This window comes from Stegostoma tigrinum, chromosome 11, assembly GCF_030684315.1.
Source record: "Stegostoma tigrinum isolate sSteTig4 chromosome 11, sSteTig4.hap1, whole genome shotgun sequence".
NCBI classification, from domain to species: Eukaryota; Metazoa; Chordata; class Chondrichthyes; order Orectolobiformes; family Stegostomatidae; genus Stegostoma; species Stegostoma tigrinum.
In genome coordinates, this window is record NC_081364.1 from 67,923,220 (window position 1) to 67,943,839 (window position 20,620).

The 20,620-nt window shown below is 48.4% G+C and overlaps 1 protein-coding gene across 5 annotated transcripts in view; it reads left to right on the forward strand.

Annotated features, from left to right (window-relative positions):
* The window catches only part of LOC125460592 (cyclin-dependent kinase 17-like), a 142,095-nt gene that overhangs the window by 67,238 nt on the left and 54,237 nt on the right, over nt 1-20,620 (forward strand). For all 5 annotated transcript variants that reach the window (XM_048548220.2, XM_048548219.2, XM_048548222.2 and 2 more), the window contains exons 7-8: nt 581-675; nt 2,545-2,607. In XM_048548220.2, coding sequence (XP_048404177.1) covers nt 581-675; nt 2,545-2,607 — 158 coding nt within the window. The remainder of the gene's footprint in view (nt 1-580; nt 676-2,544; nt 2,608-20,620) is intronic.

A 20,620-nucleotide genomic window follows, 5' to 3' on the forward strand; every position in this document is an offset into this window, starting at 1 on the left:
AGAGTCATTGTTGACATGCTGGATTTCCTTTGCCTTCTGAGGAAGTAGAGATGTTAGTGTGCTTTCCTCACCGCAGCACTGATAATGGATGGACTAGGACAGTTCCTTAGCTTGGACTGGCTAATGTTGTCCTATCCCAATCTGCACTCCTGTCGCCACCGGAAGCTACTCAGAGGTGGGTTTGCTCAGTGCAGAGTGTGACCTGCAATGGAACAGTCTGTGCCAAGCTGAAGGACATGAGGAGTGCCTCTCTGATCTACCTTCAGATTACTGGATGGAGTGAAGGAGACAGGCTGGGAGCAAAGGGGTACCTGTGACTGTGCCTCAGTTCATTTCAATGTTGAGAAGAGGCCAGGGTAGAGATACTAAACTACATAGCCATTAGATTTTGGGTGAACAAAGTCAGAGATGGACAGATAAAGACAGGGATAGCTAGCTAAGAGGAGGAATGTGGGGGCATGGATGATGGGTCAAAGGTCTGAAATAAGAGGCAGCTCAGTTTGGGTGGAACGCTCAGAGACTGGGCGAAGTGGAGGGCAGATTGTTGTGTGAAGACTCACTTGAATCTTTCTGTTTACAGTGTCCTTGTTGAAGGAGCTAAAACATGCCAATGTAGTGACACTACATGACATCATCCACACTGAGAAATCACTAACTCTGGTCTTCGAATACTTGGTAAGAGAATGTCAGTTACCAAGTTACTGCTAGCCCCCCCAATACTGTCTCCCCGAAACCTGCTACCACTGACACACCCACCCACCTTTCCCCTGCGGACTGCTACAAATTTGTTCTAATCCTTTCTACACCAACAGAGCTCCGCCAGGGACAATGACGAGGTGATTCCCTCTCATCCCATCTGCACTATCAGAGACAATGAGATAGTAATCTACTCTGGTATCCTTCAAGCCAACAGATCTTCATCACACTCTGTACCAACAGATTTCTGTCAGGGATAGTGTTTCTGTGGTCCTTTCTACACAAATATGGGACGGAGTCTGCAATCCATTCTATGCCAACAGATTTCTGTTATGGCCATGTGATTCACTCTGAACCACTCTACCATAACAAATCTGCCTAGAGCAGTGACTATGTGATCTGTCCTCAAATGAACATTGTTTCAGGCCCCAGATGCTGTCTGTCCATCTGATCAGTGGGGCTGCTGGTTGGCACAATATTGGCCAGGACAGTACTTCCATCAGTATTCCCGAGAACTGCTGAGAGCCTGTGACCGTTGTGTGGGAGAATCATCCAGCACCCCTCCAGAGCTCGCTCCTAGTCCTGCTACTGCTGCTTTTGCTGTCAATGTCCTTATAATGCCTCACTCTTCCCTTTATGCCACCTTCCACACTTTTGAAACAATATCCTTGTTATTCCTTATCCAGTACATCAATGTAGAAATTCACTGGCCGCAGAAATGCCAAAATCCTCGGACCGCACCTTCCGAACCTACGACTGTTTCCAAGTGGAAGGACAAAGGCTGCAGATACAGCTTATTTTTGCCTGTCTCTAATTGTCCTTGTAATGGTGGGGGTGAGCTGCCTCCTTAAACCACTGCAGTCCACTGCGGGTTGACCCACAGTGCCCTTAGGGAGGGAATTCCAGGATTTTGACCCAGTGACACTGAACGAACAGCGATATATTTCCAAGTCAGTGTGGTGAGTGGTCGGGGGGAATCTTGGTGTTCCTATGTATTTGCTGCCCTTCTCCTTCTAGATGGAAGTGCTCCTGGGTTATCAAAGTGCTGTATGAGGACTATTGGTGAGTTGCTGTAGCTGTTAAGTTCTACCAGTGAGCTTGGAGGTCTTAAATTCAGTACCACCACTCCGATAATAGATGTACAGTTTAAATAGCCAAAGCCCCAGCACCGATTCTTATTGTACTCTCTGTAGTCACACTGAATTTTTTTTCTTATTATTTTCTAATCCTCTGTCTTTTCTCCATTAAGCTTAACCTTGGCCACAAAAAATTTTGAGACACCTTCGCGACAGTTTTCTGAATATCTGAGTATACTACATCTGCTGGTTCCCATTTATCTACCCAGCTTTTTATATCTTTAAAACCTCTATTTTAGTCAAATGCAGTTTTCCTGTTATAAACCATGTCAAGTCTCTGTTATCATTTGGAATGCTTTATCACTTCCTCACTAATAGATTGAGGAGGAAATCAATGACTAATGCCAGGATAGCTGGCCAATAGCTCCGTTTTTCATTTAATGCTTTCTTCAAAAGTGGGGTTGCATTCACTAATATCTGGCCCACTGGGACAGTTGTGGAATCCTGGAATTGGTGCTAAACTGCTGAACACTAACATACTTTAGGTAAAATCTTCATTTGGCTCCTCCACACCACTTGACTTAATGTCTCTGGTAACCTCTCAGTTGCACTCTCCATCACATACTCACGTGATCCCCACAGGTGTAGGCGCATGCACACGCACACGCACACGCGCACACACACAGTCTCAAGGTGGGGTGGAGGGGGGAATCTCCGATGACTTGAATCTAACAATTGCCTGCCTTGATATTCACTGTTAACTCTGTTCCAGGACAGAGACCTGAAGCAATACATGGATGACTGCGGGAACATAATGAACATGAACAATGTGAAGGTATGGAAACGGCTGTTCAAAACGTTTGTGCAGGTGGAAATTTTATTTTGATAGAGAACTTTTGCTCGATCGTTTCATGGGATGGAGGATTGTTGTATTGCCCATCCCTAGTTGCCCCCTTGAGAAAGTCGGGGCAAGTTGCCTTCTTGAACCGCTGCATTCCATGTTCTGTGGGTTGACCCACAATGCCATTAGGGAGGGAGTTCCAGGATTTTGACTCAGTGACAGTGAAGGAATGACGATATATTTCCAAGTCAGGATGGTGAGTGAGTTGGAGGGGAACTTGGAGTGGTGGTGTTCCCATATATCTGCTACCCTTGTCCTTCTAGATGGAAGTGGTTACGAAAGGTGCTGTCTAAGGACCTTCAGTGAATTTCTGCACTACATGTTGTAGACTGTACCTAACAGCTGCTACTGAGTGTCTGTGTTGGAGGGAGTAAATGTAGTGCCAGTCAAGCAGACAGCTTAGCCCTGGACTGTGTCAAACTCAAGTGTTGTTGGAGCAGCACACATCCAGGCAAGTGTGCCTTGTAGATGGCGTACCGGCTTCGAGCAGGGTAGTGTTTGGTAATCAGTAGGTGGTTTCCCTGCACATGTTTAATCTGATAACGTGGAGATTTCATGAATTCTGGAGATAATGTTGAGCTTGCCCAGCAGCTCTTTCCCAACTGTATTGGCACTGTGCCTCCACCCCGCTAGGTCTGTCCTGCCAATGGGGCCGGGACATACCTGGGGACAGAGATGGTGATTTCTTGGGCCACCCGTTGAGTTCTAAGGGTCACTGAACCTGACTAGTTAACTCGGATTTCTGTCCGCAGATGCTAGCTTTTCCAGCAATTTGTGTTTTTGGTTGTGGTTTCAGGGACATTGCCTGTAAGCTATAATTGCGTGAGGATGTCGGACAGGTGTCTGACTATTTTGTGGTGCAGCTGTCTGCCAAATTGTTAAACCCGTTTGTAACTGGTTGAGCTCAGGATTTGCTCGTTTTGTTAGGCTTGTTCCAGGAATATGTGGTGTTTGTGGATTTAGCTCTGTGTTATGGTTAGAATTCTTCCCTCAGCTTATTCCAAATGCAGAAATCACACCAGTCGACAAACGGTGGTGATTAACTTGAGCAGCATGAGAACAGCTGAGGAATGACGCACCTTTCACATTCTTTCACGATAATCAGCCTGCCTTGAATTCAACCAGTTGAACCCTCAGTCTCAGTCTCGTCTTCCTTAACCATCACTCTCTCCACTCCACTAATTCTTTCATACAGTGCTCTCTGCGTGCTCATTGAAGCAAATAACATCCTTTCAACTTCCAGTAGCATTGGTGTATTGTCACTCTGTTCATAAGAGAATAAGTTATTGGCCCAGAATTTGGCCATTCAGCCTATTGAATCTGGTCCACCATTCTATCTTGGCTGAATGGCTGGGGGGGGGGTGGGGGGGGATGGGGAGATGGTAGTTGGGAAACCTCTGTCCTGCCTTCTCCCGGTAACCCTCAATCCCTTAATAGCCAAGAATTTGTTGTAATTACACTCAATGACTTCACTACAACCGTCCTCTGTGACACAAATTCACCACCCTCAGGCTGAAGAAATTCCTCATCTCAGTTCCAAAAGGTCATTGCTTCACTCAGACCACGCCCTCAGGACAGAGTCTTTCCCACCAGAGGGAAACATCTTCTCCACATCTACTCGATCCAGGCCTCCCGAAAGTTTCAATCAGAATTGGTCCTTCCCTTCTAAATGCCATCAAATATAGACTCAAAAAGACCTCAGCTGCTCCTCAGATGACCAGCCCTTCATCCTTGTGATCATTTTGTAATCCTTCCTCTGGATTGTCTCCAATGCTATCATCATCTTTTACATGTAGGGACCAAAACTGCTCACAATATTGCAAATGCAGTCTGACCAGAGCCTTATACAGCCCCAGCAGCTCTTGTATTCAGCTGTCTTGGACGCTAACATTGCTTTTACCTTCCTAACTGCCAACTGAGCCTGCATGTTAACGTTGAGAGAATCATGAGCCAGGACTCCCACCCTTAACAACTTCTTCAATTCCTCCAACTTCCTACAGACAATGGGGGTGGCCATGGGTACCCACATGGGCCCAAGCTATGTCTTCCTCTTTGTAGGTTACATGGAACAATCCCTCTTCCATAGCCACACTGGCCCTCTTCCCCCAGCTCTTCCTCTATTACATTGATGACTGCATCGGCGCCACCTCGTGCACCCACGAGGAGCTCAAACAGTTCATCCACTTCACTTACACCTTCCACCCCAAACTTGCGTTCACCTGGACCTTCTCTAATACCTCCCTCTCCTTCCTGGACCTCTGTTTCTATCTCTAGCAACCACCTGGAAACCAATATCCATTTCAAGCCCACCAACTCCCACAGCTACCTAAAATACACCTCCTCTCACCCAGCTTGCTGCAAAAAAAGCCATCCCCTATTCCCAATTCCTTCGCCTCCACTGCAACTGCTCCCGAGATGAGGCGTTCCACTTCTGGACATCCCAGATGTCCTCGTTCTTCAAGGACCACAACTTCCCCTTCACAGTGGTCGAAAACATCCTTGACCGTGTCTCTCGTATATCCCGCAACTCATCCCTCACATCCCCTCCCCGCAATAACAACCAAAACAGAATCCCCATCATCCTCATGTACCACCCCACTAACCTCCGGATCCAACGCTTCATCCTACGACATTTCCGCCATCTGCAATTGACCCCATCACCAAAGACATTTTTCCCTCCCCACCCTTATCTGCTTTCCAGAGGGATCACTCTCCATGACTTCCTTGTCCACTCCACACTCCCCTCCAGCCCCGCCACCCCTGGCACTTTTCCCTGCAACCGCAGGAAGTGCTACACCTGCCCCTGCCCCTACCCCCTCACCACCATCCCAGGCCCTAAGAAGACTTCCACATCAACAGATGTTCACCTGCACATCTGCTAATGTGGTATACTGCATCCGCTGTTCCTGTTGTGGCCTCCTGTACATCGGGGAAACCAAGTGGAAGCTTGGAGACTGCTTTGTGGAACGCCTCCGCTCGGTTCGCAACAAACAACTGCACCTCCCAGTTGCGAAACATTTCAACACCTCCCCCCCCCGACTCCTTGTACGACACGTCTGTCCTTGGCCTCCTACATTGCCACAATGATGCCACCCGAAAGCTGCAGGAACAGCATCTCATATTTTGCTTGGGAACCCTGCAGCCCAAGGGTATCAATGTGGACTTCACAAGCTTCAAAATCTCCCATCCCCTGATCACATCCCAAAAGCAGAGATAACAAGGTATAGAGCTGGATGAACACAGCAGGCTAAGCAGCCTCAGAGGAGCAGGAAGGCTGACATTTTGGGCCTAGACCCTCCTTCAGAAAAAAAGGGTCTAGCCCCGAAAGGTCAGCCTTCCTGCACCTCTGATGCTGCTTGGCCTGCTGTGTTCATCCAGCCGAAAACCTTGTTATCTCAGATTCTCCAGCGTTTGCAGTTCCTACTATCCCAAAACCAGCCTAGCTTGTCCCCACCTCCTTAACTTGTCCTTCCTCCCACTTATCCCCTCCTCTCACCTCAAGCCCCACCCCCATCTCCTACCAACTAGCTTCATCCCGACCCCTTGACCTGTCCATCCTCCCTGGACTGACCTATCTCCTCCCTAACTCTCCACCTACAGTCGCCTTTACTGGCTCTATCCCTGTCTGTTTGACCTCTCTGTGTCCTCTCCATCTATCTTCTCCTCTATCCATCTTCTATCTGCCTCCCCCCTCTCCCTATTTATTTGAGTCCTCTTCCCTTCCCCCATTTCCGAACAAGGGTCGAGGCCCAAAACATCAGCTTTCCTGCTCCTCTGATGCTGCTTGTGTTCATCCAGCTCCACACCTTATTATCCCAGGACTCCCAACCTGGTTTCAGATTTCGGGAACCTTTCCCCATTTAGGAAAACAGCGTGCCCCTCGGTTCTTCCTACCAAAGTGCCTAACCTCACATGTTCCCACATTGTATTCCATCCGCCCCTCTTTGCCCCTCCCTCTTCTAGCCTGACCAAGTCATTGTGTATCCTCCCTTCACTTATCTATCATTTGGAAAAATAGCAATAATACCCTCAGTTCCTTCATCCAGCTCGGTAATATGTAACACGAATAGTTGTGGGGTGGCATGTTGGCTCAGTGGTTAGCACTGCAGCCTCACGGCACCAGGGACCCGGGTTCAATTCCAGCCTTGGGTGACTGTCTGTGTGGAGTTTGCACATTCTCCCCGTGTCTGCGTGGGTTTCCTCCAGGTGCTCCAGTTTCCTCCCACACTCCAAAGATGTGCAGGCTAGGTGGAGGGGCCATGCTAAATTGCCCGTAGTGTTCAGGGGTGTGTGGGTTGTGGAGGGATGGGTCTGGGTGGGATGCTTCAAGGTGCAGTGTGGACTTGTTGGGCCAAAGGGCCTGTTTCCACACTGTAGGGAATCTAATCTAATCAACACCGGCTGGCAATAGTGCTCAGGTTGACTGATGGGAGTGCGCTCGATTTATAATCAGTGCCCACAGAGACTGCCGTACACTTAATTATTTCAATAATGTTAGTGACACAAATCAGAGACTTTTCCCCTTGCAGTTCCACAACTCTAACCACAGATTCTGCGCCTAGTGACTCACTTCTTGCTGTCAATTTCATTTCATTTCTTACCAACAAGGCAGCCCTACCCCTTCTATCGGCCTGTTCTTGCGATCGGATGCATTATCCCTGGAGATTTAGTTACCAGCCCTGATCCCCTTGCAGGCATGTTCCTGAGATACCCACAGGATCATGCCCAGCAATTTCAATTGGTACTGCAAGCCCAATAACTTTGTTTTGTAGACCGCATATATTTAAGTACAACACACTCAGTCATGCACTAACTGGCCCCCTTATCTACTGTACCTGATCCCTTCCTTTACTCTGTCCTATTACTGGTTCTAGAAACTTCAATAGGCTTTGTAGAACCCTGCCCCACCACCTAATTTTTCATAATTTTCCTATCCAACAACCCTAGCTATGTGATTTACCAGGACTCTAGTTGTAGCATGATTCATGTGGAGCCCATTCTCCCTCCTTCCCAAGTCCTGGTGGGAATGTTCCATGAATTAGAACCCATTTCTCCAAACTAATCTCTGAGCCACACTGCTACCTCCAATCTCTTTTGCCCTGCGCTAGTTTGCTTGTGGCTCAGATCATAATCCAGAGATGATGAATTTTGGTGCTGATATTTGAATTTAGCCCCTAGTTGCTCATATTCCCTGAGCAGAATCTCTTTTCACTTGTGTCTTTGGGATCTACATGGACCACAGTAACTGGATCATTCCCCTCCTATGTAGCCCAGATGAGATATCCTGAACCTAGGCACCAGGCAGGCAACATGACTTTCAATCCTGGCCAGAGAACAGTGTCCATTCCCTGACTATTTTATCCAATTAGAACTACATTTCTCTTTCTCCCACCTCACAAATGGTTGCTTGTCTATGATTAATTTGTTCATCCGCACTGGGAGCAAGAGTCTCAAACCTGTGTCAGACAAGCTGAAAGGTAGAGACTCATTCAGCACTATCTGCTGGATCCCTTTACCGGCCTCGTTCATAGTCACCCCATCCTGTCCCTGACCACTGTCCAAATTCAAGGTAATCTAAGAGGTTGGACTGCATCCTGACACATAGTACCCAGGAAACTCTTTCCCTAACACGTCACAGTGTTTCAAAGCTCAGACTGCAGTGCATCAACTCTGAGGTAGAGTTCCTTAAGCAACCAACACTTGCTCCTGATGTGGTCACAATGAACAATGGAGTCCATGAACTCCCACATCATGCAGTTACAACACATCTCTATCTCTGCATCTCTATCTAATTTACTTAGTTCTAGACTTTTAGTTTGTAACCTGTTTTTAAAAAAATCCTATATTTACTTTTAATCTGAAAGTAAACCAAAATAGATATTCAAGATTGAGTTATTACCACCAATAAACTTAATCTTCCTGTGGTGTCACTCTGTTGTGTTAAGCCTGGATCCTGAGCTTGAACTTATCCTGCTGAAATAAAGCCTTACAAACTATGAGCCAAACAAAAGGCACATGTCACTCTCTGCACTGATTTCCCTTGATGCCTCCAAATTCTCTGAATTTATGCACTCACTTGGGCTGTGTCTTACTCCAGATTTACTCTCTCCTTCCTGACCTGATCATGCACTTTCAACACCCTCTCCGTAGAGCTGAGGTGACTCTCACTAGTTAAGCTTCAATAGTAATTAACATCTGTTGAGGTCCTATTCAGGTTTCAGGTTATTGACTGATACTTGTCTGTCGGTTAGCTGAGTCAGCTAATTTATTAACCTCTTCAATAGATGACAGAATTTTAAGTGTTTTAAATGTAGAAAGAATAAAAAGATTTACTAGTTCTATTCCCAAACTGCCTCTAATTTCCTTGAACTTTCTGCTCACTTGGTCAGTTTATTGTTCCAAATGTGATTTCTCCTGCTCCCTCTCTTCCTTCACTGTCCAGTGTGTTGTCTCTCTCTGTCTGTCACTATTCCCAGTTCAATGTGTTGTGTCTCTGTCTCTCTCAGTTCTCAGTTCAGTGTGCCATCACTCTGTGTCCCTCTGGCCACAGTTTGGTGTGTTGTCTCATTGTCAATCTCTGTTCCCATGTCAGTGTGCTGTCACTCTGTCTCTGTCTGTTTTCTGTTCATTGTGTTGTCTCTCCGTCTCTCTATTCCCAGTTCAGTGTGATGTCTCTGTGTTTGCACTTCACTGTGTTGTCTCTCAGTGTCTGTCTACTCCCAGTGCTGTGTGTTATCACTCTATCTCTCTCTTGTCTTCCCAGTTCTGTGTGTTAACATCTATCTCTTTCTGTCTTCCCAGTACTGTGTTATCACTCTATCTCTCTCTGTCTTCCCAGTTCAGAGTCTTGTAATGCTGTCACTTTCTATTTTCAGCGCAGTGTGTTGTCTCACTGTCTTGTCTCTACTCCCAATTTGGTGTGTTTTCACTCTCTCTATTCTCAGTTCATTGTGTTGTCATTCTGTCTCTCTGTATTTCCAGTTCAGTGTGATATCAGTCTGTCTCTCTCTAAACTCTGTTCAGTGTGTTGCCATACGCCTTGCTTAACTGTTCCCTGTCTCTGTCACTCTGTATTCCCATTTCAATGTGTTGTCTGTCTTTCTGTCTCTACTTCCAACACTGTATGTTCTCACTCAATCTCTCCCTCTCTTCCAGTTCAGTGTATTGTGTCTCTGCCTCTCTTTGTTCCCAGTTCGGTGTGTTCTCTCTATATTCCCACTATCGTGTGTTGTTCTTCTCCATCTATTCCCAGTTCAGAGAGATGTAATTCTGTCTCTCCCCTATTCGCAGTACAGTATATTGTTACCCTGTCTTTCCCTGTTCCCAGTACAGTATGTTATTACCCTGTCTCTCCCTGTTGCCAGTACAGTATATTGTCACGTGGTCTCTCCCTGTTCCCAATACAGTATATTGTCACTCTGTCTCTGTCTCTCCCTGATCCCAGTTAAGTATGTTGTCACTTTGTCTCGCTCTGTCTTCCCAGTTCAGTGTATTGTGTCTCTGCCTCTCTTTGTTCCCAGTTCGGTGTGTTCTCTCTACATTCCCACTAACGTGTGTTGTTCTTCTCTATTTATTCCCAGTTCAGAGGAATGTAATTCTGTCATTCCCTATTCCCAGTACAGTATATTGTTACCCTGTCTCTCCCTATTCCCTGTACGGTATATTGTCACTCTGTTTCCCTGTTCCCAGTTAAGTATGTTGTCACTCAGTCTCTCTGTATACCCAGTTCAGTGTGTTGCCATACACTCTGCCTCTCTGTTCCCAGATCAGTGTGTTATCACTCTATCTCTCTCTCTCAACCCCCAATACTGTGTTTTTTCTCTCTGTCTCTCTCTATCCTTAGTTCAGAGTGTTGTAACACTGTCTCTCACTATTCCCAATGTAGTGCGTTATCACTTACTCTCCTTCTGTTCCCAGTTCATTGTGTTGTCTCAGAGCTAGTAGGGACTTCTGAAGAGATAATGGGAACTGCAGATGCTGGAGAATTCCAAGATAATAAAATGTGAGGCTGGATGAACACAGCAGGCCAAGCAGCATCTCAGGAGCACAAAAGCTGACGTTTCGGGCCTAGACCCTTCATCAGAGAGGGGGATGGGGGGAGGGAACTGGAATAAATAGGGAGAGAGGGGGAGGCGGACCGAAGATGGAGAGTGAAGAAGATAGGTGGGGAGGTAGGGAGGGGATAGGTCAGCCCAGGGAAGACGGACAGGTCAAGGAGGTGGGATGAGGTTAGTAGGTAGCTGGGGGTGCGGCTTGGGGTGGGAGGAAGGGATGGGTGAGAGGAAGAACAGGTTAGGGAGGCAGAGACAGGTTGGACTGGTTTTGGGATGCAGTGGGTGGGGGGGAAGAGCTGGGCTGGTTGTGTGGTGCAGTGGGGGGAGGGGACGAACTGGGCTGGTTTAGGGATGCAGTGGGGGAAGGGGAGATTTTGAAGCTGGTGAAGTCCACATTGATACCATTGGGCTGCAGGGTTCCCAGGCGGAATATGAGTTGCTGTTCCTGCAACCTTCGGGTGGCATCATTGTGGCACTGCAGGAGGCCCATGATGGACATGTCATCTAGAGAATGGGAGGGGGAGTGGAAATGGTTTGCGACTGGGAGGTGCAGTTGTTTGTTGCGAACTGAGCGGAGGTGTTCTGCAAAGCGGTCCCCAAGCCTCCGCTTGGTTTCCCCAATGTAGAGGAAGCCGCACCGGGTACAGTGGATGCAGTATACCACATTGGCAGATGTGCAGGTGAACCTCTGCTTAATGTGGAATGTCATCTTGGGGCCTGGGATGGGGGTGAGGGAGGAGGTGTGGGGGCAAGTGTAGCATTTCCTGCGGTTGCAGGGGAAGGTGCCGGGTGTGGTGGGGTTGGAGGGCAGTGTGGAGCGAACAAGGGAGTCACGGAGAGAGTGGTCTCTCCGGAAAGCTGACAGGGGAGGGGATGGAAAAATGTCTTGGGTGGTGGGGTCGGATTGTAAATGGCGGAAGTGTCGGAGGATAATGCGTTGTATCCGGAGGTTGGTAGGGTGGTGTGTGAGAACGAGGGGGATCCTCTTGGGGTGGTTGTGGCGGGGGCGGGGTGTGAGGGATGTGTTGCGGGAAATACGGGAGACGCGGTCAAGGGCGTTCTCGATCACTGTGGGGGGAAAGTTGCGGTCCTGAAAGAACTTGGACATCTGGGATGTGCGGGAGTGGAATGTCTTATCATGGGAGCAGATGCGGCGGAGGCGGAGGAATTGGGAATAGGGGATGGAATTTTTGCAGGAGGGTGGGTGGGAGGAGGTGTATTCTAGGTAGCTGTGGGAGTCGGTGGGCTTGAAATGGACATCAGTTACAAGCTGGTTGCCTGAGATGGAGACTGAGAGGTCCAGGAAGGTGAGGGATGTGCTGGAGATGGCCCAGGTGAACTGAAGGTTGGGGTGGAAGGTGTTGGTGAAGTGGATGAACTGTTCGAGCTCCTCTGGGGAGCAAGAGGCGGCGCCGATACAGTCATCAATGTACCGGAGGAAGAGGTGGGGTTTGGGGCCTGTGTAGGTGCGGAAGAGGGACTGTTCCACCCAAGTTCAAGTTCTTTCAGGACCGCAAGTTTCCCCCCACAGTGATCGAGAACGCCCTTGACCGCGTCTCCCGTATTTCCCGCAACACATCCCTCACACCCTGCCCCCGCCACAACCGCCCCAAGAGGATCCCCCTCGTTCTCACACACCACCCTACCAACCTCCGGATACAACGCATTATCCTCCGACACTTCCGCCATTTACAATCCGACCCCACCACCCAAGACATTTTTCCATCCCCTCCCCTGTCAGCTTTCCGGAGAGACCACTCTCTCCGTGACTCCCTTGTTCGCTCCACACTGCCCTCCAACCCCACCACACCCGGCACCTTCCCCTGCAACCGCAGGAAATGCTACACTTGTCCCCACACCTCCTCCCTCACCCCCATCCCAGGCCCCAAGATGACATTCCACATTACGCAGAGGTTCACCTGCACATCTGCCAATGTGGTATACTGCATCCACTGTACCCAGTGCGGCTTCCTCTACATTGGGGAAACCAAGCGGAGGCTTGGGGACCGCTTTGCAGAACACCTCCGCTCAGTTCGCAACAAACAACTGCACCTCCCAGTTGCAAACCATTTCCACTCCCCCTCCCATTCTCTAGAATACATGTCCATCATGGGCCTCCTGCAGTGCCACAATGATGCCACCCGAAGGTTGCAGGAACAGCAACTCATATTCCGCCTGGGAACCCTGCAGCCCAATGGTATCAATGTGGACTTCACCAGCTTCAAAATCTCCCCTTCCCCAACTGCATCCCTAAACCAGCCCAGTTCGTCCCCTCCCCCCACTGCACCACACAACCAGCCCAGCTCTTCCCCCCCCCACCCACTGCATCCCAAAACCAGTCCAACCTGTCTCTGCCTCCCTAACCGGTTCTTCCTCTCACCCATCCCTTCCTCCCACCCCAAGCCGCACCCCCAACTACCTACTAACCTCATCCCACCTCCTTGACCTGTCCGTCTTCCCTGGACTGACCTATCCCCTCCCCACCTCCCCACCTATACTCTCTCCACCTAACTTCTTTTATGTGTCGCTCTCTGTGTGTGTGTGTGTCGCTCTCTGTGTGTGTGTGTGTCGCTCTCTGTGTGTGTGTGTGTCGCTCTGTGTGTGTGTGTGTGTGTCGCTCTGTGTGTGTGTGTGTGTCGCTGTCTGTGTGTGTGTGTCGCTGTCTGTGTGTGTGTGTCGCTGTCTGTGTGTGTGTCGCTCTGTGTGTGTGTCGCTCTGTGTGTGTGTGTGTCTGTGTGTGTGTGTGTGTCTGTGTGTGTGTGTGTCGCTCTCACTGTGTGTGTGTGTGTCGCTGTCTGTGTGTGTGTGTGTGTGTCGCTGTCTGTGTGTGTGTGTGTGTGTCGCTCTGTGTGTGTGTGTGTGTGTGTCGCTCTGTCTGTGTGTGTGTCGCTCTGTGTGTGTGTGTCGCTCTGTGTGTGTGTGTCGCGCTGTGTGTGTGTGTCGCTGTGTGTGTGTGTCGCTCTGTGTGTGTGTGTCGCTGTGTGTGTGTGTCGCTGTGTGTGTGTGTCGCTCTGTCTGTGTGTGTGTCGCTCTGTGTGTGTGTGTCGCTCTGTGTGTGTGTGTCGCTGTGTGTGTGTGTCGCTCTGTCTGTGTGTGTGTCGCTCTGTCTGTGTGTGTGTCGCTCTGTGTGTGTGTGTCGCTGTGTGTGTGTGTCGCTCTGTGTGTGTGTGTCGCTCTGTGTGTGTGTCGCTGTGTGTGTGTGTCGCGCTGTGTGTGTGTGTCGCGCTGTGTGTGTGTGTCGCTGTGTGTGTGTGTCGCTGTGTGTGTGTGTGTGTCTGTGTGTGTGTGTCGCTGTGTGTGTGTGTGTGTGTCGCTGTCTGTGTGTGTGTCGCTCTGTGTGTGTGTGTGTGTTTGTGTCGCTCGCTGTGTGTGTGTGTGTCGCTCTGTGTGTGTGTGTGTCGCTCTGTGTGTGTGTGTGTGTGTGGCTCTGTGTGTGTGTGTGTGTGTGTGTGTGTGGCTCTGTGTGTGTGTGTGTGTGCCGCTCTGTGTGTGTGCGTGCGTCGCTGTGTGTGTGTGTGCCGCTCTGTGTGTGTGTGTGCGTCGCTGTGTGTGTGTGTGTGTCGCTCTGTGTGTGTCGCTCTGTGTGTGTCGCTCTGTGTGTGTCGCTCTGTGTGTGTGTGTGTGCCACTCTCTGTGTGTGTGTGTGTGTGCCACTCTCTCTGTGTGTGTGTGTGTGTACCACTCTCTCTGTGTGTGTGTGTGTGCCTCTCTCTCTGTGTGTGTGTGTCTCTGTGTGTGTGTGTCTCTGTGTGTGTGTGTCTGTGTGTGTGTGTGTCTCTCTGTGTGTGTGTCTCTCTGTGTGTGTCGCTGTGTGTGTGTGTGTGTGCCACTCTGTGTGTGTGTGTGTGTGTGTGTGTGTGTCGCTGTGTGTGTGTGTGTGTGCCGCTCTGTGTGTGTGTGTGCGTCGCTGTGTGTGTGTGTGTGTCGCTCTGTGTGTGTCGCTCTGTGTGTGTCGCTCTGTGTGTGTCGCTCTGTGTGTGTGTGTGTGCCACTCTCTGTGTGTGTGTGTGTGTGCCACTCTCTCTGTGTGTGTGTGTGTGTACCACTCTCTCTGTGTGTGTGTGTGTGCCTCTCTCTCTGTGTGTGTGTGTCTCTGTGTGTGTGTGTCTGTGTGTGTGTGTGTCTCTCTGTGTGTGTGTCTCTCTGTGTGTGTCGCTGTGTGTGTGTGTGTGTGCCACTCTGTGTGTGTGTGTGTGTGTGTGTGTGTGTCGCTGTGTGTGTGTGTGTGTGTCGCTGTGTGTGTGTGTGTGTGTCGCTGTGTGTGTGTCGCTGTGTGTGTGTGTGTCGCTCTGTGTGTGTGTGTCGCTCTGTGTGTGTGTCGCTGTGTCTGTGTGTGTGTCGCTCTCTCTCTCTCTGTGTCTCTCTCTCTTGCTCTGTCGCGCTCTCTCTCTCTCTCGCGCTCTCTCTCTCTCTCTCTCGCTCTCTCTCTCTCTGTCGCTCTCTCTCTCTCTCTCTCTCTCTGTGCACCTCTCTCTCTCTCTGTCTCTCTCTGTGCATCTGTCTCTGTGCATCTCTCTCTGCCTGTCTCTCTCTCTCTGCCTGTCTCTCTCTCTCTCTCTCTGCGCTCCTCTCTCTCTCTCTCTCTCTCTCTCTGCGCGCCTCTCTCCCTCTCTGCGCTCGCCTCTCTTTCTCTGCGTTCGTCTCTCTCTCTTTCTCTGCGTTCGTCTCTCTCTCTTTCTCTGCGTTCGTCTCTCTCTCTCTGCGCGCCTCTCTCTCTCTCTCTGCGTTCGTCTCTCTCTCTGCATTCGTCTCTCTCTCTGCGCTCGCCTCTCTCTCTCTCTCTGCATCCGTCTCTCTCTTTCTCTGCGTTCGTGTCTCTCTCTCTTTCTCTGCGTTTGTCTCTCTCTCTGTGCGTCTTTTCCAACTCCAGTGTTTTGCCTCTTTGTCTATATTCCCAGTTAGCATGTTGTCACTGTGTCTCTCCTTAATCTCCCCTTTGCCTGCCGTCCCATTCAGTGTGTTGCTTTTCTGTCTTTCTCTCATGCTGTGTTGCCAATTCAGCGTGTTGTCATTCTCTCAATCTCTATTCCCATGTCATTGTTTGGTCACTATGCAGTCTTTAATTCCGGTTCATTTTGTTGTCCGTCTGTCGCTCTGTATTCCCAGTTCAGTGTTTTGCCTGCAGTCCGATAAATAATCTTTAACCATCACCCTCTGCTTCCGACCATTGAACCAGTTTTGAATCCAATTAGCTAGCTCTCCCTAGATCTCATGCGTCCTAACTTACATGATTAGCCTGCCGTGCGGGACCTCTTCGTGGGCCTTACTAAAGTCCATATTGACAACAACCATTATCTCTTCAAAAAACCCTCGAAGATTTGTGTCCTGCACACAAATCCATGCTGACTAACCCCAGTCAGATCTTGACTATCCAAATGTTGGTTGATCCTGTACCTCAGTATCCTCTCCAACAACTTGTCTACCACTGATGACAGGCTCACTGGCCCGTAGTTCATTGACTTGTCTTTGCTGCCTTTCTTAAACAATGGAACAACATCAGCCCCTTCCAGTCTTCTGGAACTTCAGCAGCTAAACATGAAGCAAAAATCTCTACAAGGGCCTCTGCAACTTCTTCCCTAGCCTCCCACAACATCAAAGGGCGGACTTGATCAGGTCCAGGGGATTTATCCACCTTAATGTGCTTAAAGGCTGCAAACACCTCCTTTCTGGTAATATGTGTGCTGTCCAAAACATCCCCACTTGTTTCCCTTATTTCTTTAGCATCTATGATTCTCTCCTCAGTAAACACTGAGGAGAAATATTTAAAATTTAAAATTTTAAAAATCTCATGTCATCTGTCTGACACTATACCCAGTCCAGCGTACTGTCACTCTGTCTGACTGTATTCTTAGTTCAGTGTGTTCTCACTGTGTCTCTCCCTATTCCCAGTTTGGTCTGCTGTATCCCCGTCACCCTCTCTTCCCAATTCAGTATGTTGCTTCTCTATCTCTCTGTCTGTACCCAATTCAGCATGTTGGCATTCTCTCGCTCTCTATTGCTGGTTCAGTAGGTAGTTGTTCTGCCTGTCTCTGTTCCAAGTTCATGTGTTCTCACTCTGTTTCTGCCTATTCCCAGTTGAATGTCTTGTCCCTCTGTCTCCCTTGGTTCCTAGTCGAGTGTGTTGTCTCTCTGTCTCTATTACCAGTTCAGTGTGTTGTCACTCTGTCTCTCTCTCTCTATCCCCAATTCAGTATCTTATCACTCTCTCTATTCCCCAGTTCAGTGTGTTTTCTGTCTGTCACTCTCTGTTCCCATTTAAGAGACAGTGACCCATTTGGAGAGCGTGACCATAATTCGGTTATGTTTACTTTAGCAATGGAAAGGGATAGGAACATGCCACAGGGCAAGAGTTATAGATGGGGGATGGGCAATTATAATGCGATTAGGCAAGGCTTAGGAGGCAAGAATGGGTTCGCAAAATGCAGGGGATGGGGACAATCGAAATGTGGAGCTGGTTTAAGGAACAGATATTGCGCGTCCTTGATAGGTATGTCCCTGTCAGGCAGGGAGGAAGCAATAAGGTAAGGGAACCGTGGTTTACTAAAGAAATTGTATCTCTTGTTAAGTTGAAGAGGGAGGCTTATGTGACGATGAGACGAGATGGTTCAGATGAGGCGATGGAGAGTTACAAATTAGCTAGGAAGAATTTAGAGAGAATTAAGAGCAAGGAGGGGACATGAGCAGACATTGGCAGGTAGAATAAAGGAGAACCCTGAAGCTTTCTATAGGTATGTGAGAAATAAGAGGATGACTAGGGTAGGAATAGGGCCAGTCAAAGACAGAAGTGGGAAGTTGTGTGTGGACCCTGTGGAGATTGGAGAGGTGCTAAATGATTATTTCTCATCTGTTTTCACTGAGGAACAGGAGAATATTGTAGAGGAGATGACCGAGTTACGGGCTACTAGAATTGAAAGGATTAAGGTTAGTAAGGAGGAGGCGTTATCAATTCTAGAAGGTGTGAAGGTAGATAAATTCCCTGGGCCAAATGGGATTTTTTCCGAGGATTCTCTGGGAAGCTAGGGAGGAGGAGGTGGAGCCTTTAGCCTTGATCTTTGAGTCCTCATTGTCTACAGGTTTAGTACCAGAGGACTGGAGGATTGCAAATGTTGTGCCCTTGTTCAAGAAGGGCAGCAGGGATGACCCAGGTAATTATAGACCTGTGAACCTTATGTCTGTTGTTGGAAACGTTTTGGAAGGGCAGTTGACGTGGTGTACATGGACTTCAGTAAAGCCTTTGATAAGGTTCCACATGGTAGGCTATTGGAGAAAATACAGAGGCACGGATTGAAGGAGATTTAGCAGTTTGGATTAGAAACTGGCTTTCTGTAAGAAGCCAACGAGTGGTGGTTGATGGGAAATATTCAGCCTGGAGTCAGGTCATGAGTGGTGTGCCTCAAGGATCTGTTTTGGGACAACGGCTATTTGTCATTTTTATAAATGACTTCGCAGGCATAGGTGGCTGGGTTAGTAAGTTTGCAGATGACACTAAAGTCGGTGGAGTGGTGGGCAGTGTGGAAGAATGTTGCAGGTTTCAGGGAGACTTGGATAAACTGCAGAATTGGGCTGAAAGGTGGCAAATGGAGTTTAATATGGATAAATGTGAGGTGATTCACTCTGGGAGGAATAATAGGAAGGCAGAATACTGGGTCAATGGTAAGATTCTTGGTAGTGTGGACATGCAGAGGGATCTTGGTGTCCATGTGCATAGATCCCTGAAAGTTGCCACCCAGGTTGATAGTGCTGTTAAGAAGGCTTACGGTGTGCTAGGTTTTATTGGTAGAGGGATTGAGTTCCGGAGCCGTGATGTCATGCTGCAACTGTACAAAACGCTAATGTGGCCTCATTTGGAATATAGCGTGCAGTTCTGGTCACCCCATTACAGGAAGGATGTGGAAGCATTGGAAAAGGTGCAGAGGAGATTTACCAGGATGTTGCCTGGTCTGGAGCGCAGGCCCTATGAAGAAAGGCTGAAGGACTTGAGTCTGTTTCCATTGGAGAGAAGGAGGCTAAGAGGGGATTTAATAGAGACATACTAGATGATCAGAGGATGAGATAGGGTGGACAGTGAGAGTCTTTTTCTGAGGATGATGACTTCAGCTTGTGCAAGGGGGCATAGCTACAAATTGAGGAGTGACAGATTTAAGACAGATGCCAGAGGCAGGTTCTTTACTCAGAGCATGGTAAAGGCGTGGAACGCCCTGCCTGCCAATGTAGTTAACTCAGCCACATTAGGGGCATTTAAACAGTCCGTGGATAAGCATATGGATAATGATGAGATAGTGTGGGGGGAGGGGCTTAGATTAGTTCACAGGCTGGTGCAACATCGAGGGCCGAAGGGCCTGTTCTGCGCTGTATTGTTCTATGTTCTAAAGAGTATTTCTCTTTGCCTCTGTCTATTCCCAGTCTCACTCTCCATTCTCAGTCCAGTGTTTTATCACTCTGTCTCTATTCCCAGTTCATTGGGTTGTCACACTGTCACTATTCCCAGTTCAATGAGTTTTTAATCTGTCTCTCTCTATTCCCAGGCTCATGTAATTTGTCTGTGAGTGCCTCTGTTCCCAGTTCACTCTGTTGTGTCTCTGTCTCTCTCATCACAGTTTAATGTTTTCCCACTCTGTCTCTGTGTCTTTGTCTATCCATTTCCAGTTCCATTTGTTGTCAGTCTGTGTCTCACTCTCTATTTCCAGTACAATGTGTAATTGCTATATCTCTCTCTATTCCATCTTCATTATGTTATCACTTTGTCTCTCTGTATTCCCTGTTCAGTCTGTTGCTCCTTCTGTCCCTCTCTATTACTATTTCAGTGTGTTGTCGCTCTGTGACTCTCTTTTCCTTGTTAGGTGTTTCATTGTGTTACCACTCTGCTGTCTCTATTTCTGGTTCAGCATGTTGTCCCTCTTTCGCCCTCTATTCACAGTTCAGTGTTTTGTCTCTCTATCTCTATTCCCAGTTCATTGTGCTGTCACTCCGTGTCTCTCTGTCGTTAATCCCAGTTCAATATGTTTTCACTGTCGCTGTCTCTATTGGCAGTGTGGTGTGTTGTCACTCTCTCCCTCTCTCTGACTGTCATTCTCACTCCATCTCTGTATTGCCAGTTCATTGTGTTGTCTATCTTTGTTCCCAGCCCACTGTATTATCACTCTGTCCGTCTCTATTCCCAATTCCCAGTTTGGTCTGTTTTTCACCCTGTTTCCTCTCTTTGCAATTCAGTATGTTGCTTCCCTGTCTCTCTCCGTCTGTTCCCAGTTCAGCGTGTTGTCATTCTCTTGCTTTCTATTCCAGTTCAATGTGTCGTCCCTCCGTCTCTCTCTGTTCCTAATTAAGTGTGTTGTCTCTATCTCTCTATTGCCAGCTCAGCATGCGGCCATTCGGTCTCTCTCTGTCTTTCTCTGTATTCTCAGTTCTGTTTGTTATCTCGTTCTGTCTCTGTCTCTCTCTCCCCCCACCCCGTCACTTTCTCTCTCTCTCTCTGTCTCTCTCTCTATTCATCGTTCAGTTTGTTTTCTCTATCTCTATCTCTACGTCTATCTCAATCTCTCTATTCCCAGTTCAGTCTGTTATCTCTTTCTGTCTCTATCTCTCTCTTCCCCCCACTTCTCTCTCTATCTCTCACTCTCTCTCTCCCACCCCACAGTTCAGTTTGTTCTCTCTCTCTATTACCAGTTCGGTTTGTTATCTCTTTCTGTCTCTCTCTTCCCCACCATTTCTCTCACTATCTCTCACTCTCTCTCTCCACAGTTCAGTTTGTTCTCTCTCTCTCTCTCTATTCCCAGTTCAGTTTGTTATCTCTTTCTGTCTCTCTCTTCCCCCCGACTTCTCTCTCTCTCTCTCTGTCTCTCTCTTCACAGTTCAGTTTGTTCTCTCTCTCTCCTCCACCCCCGCTCCATTCCCAG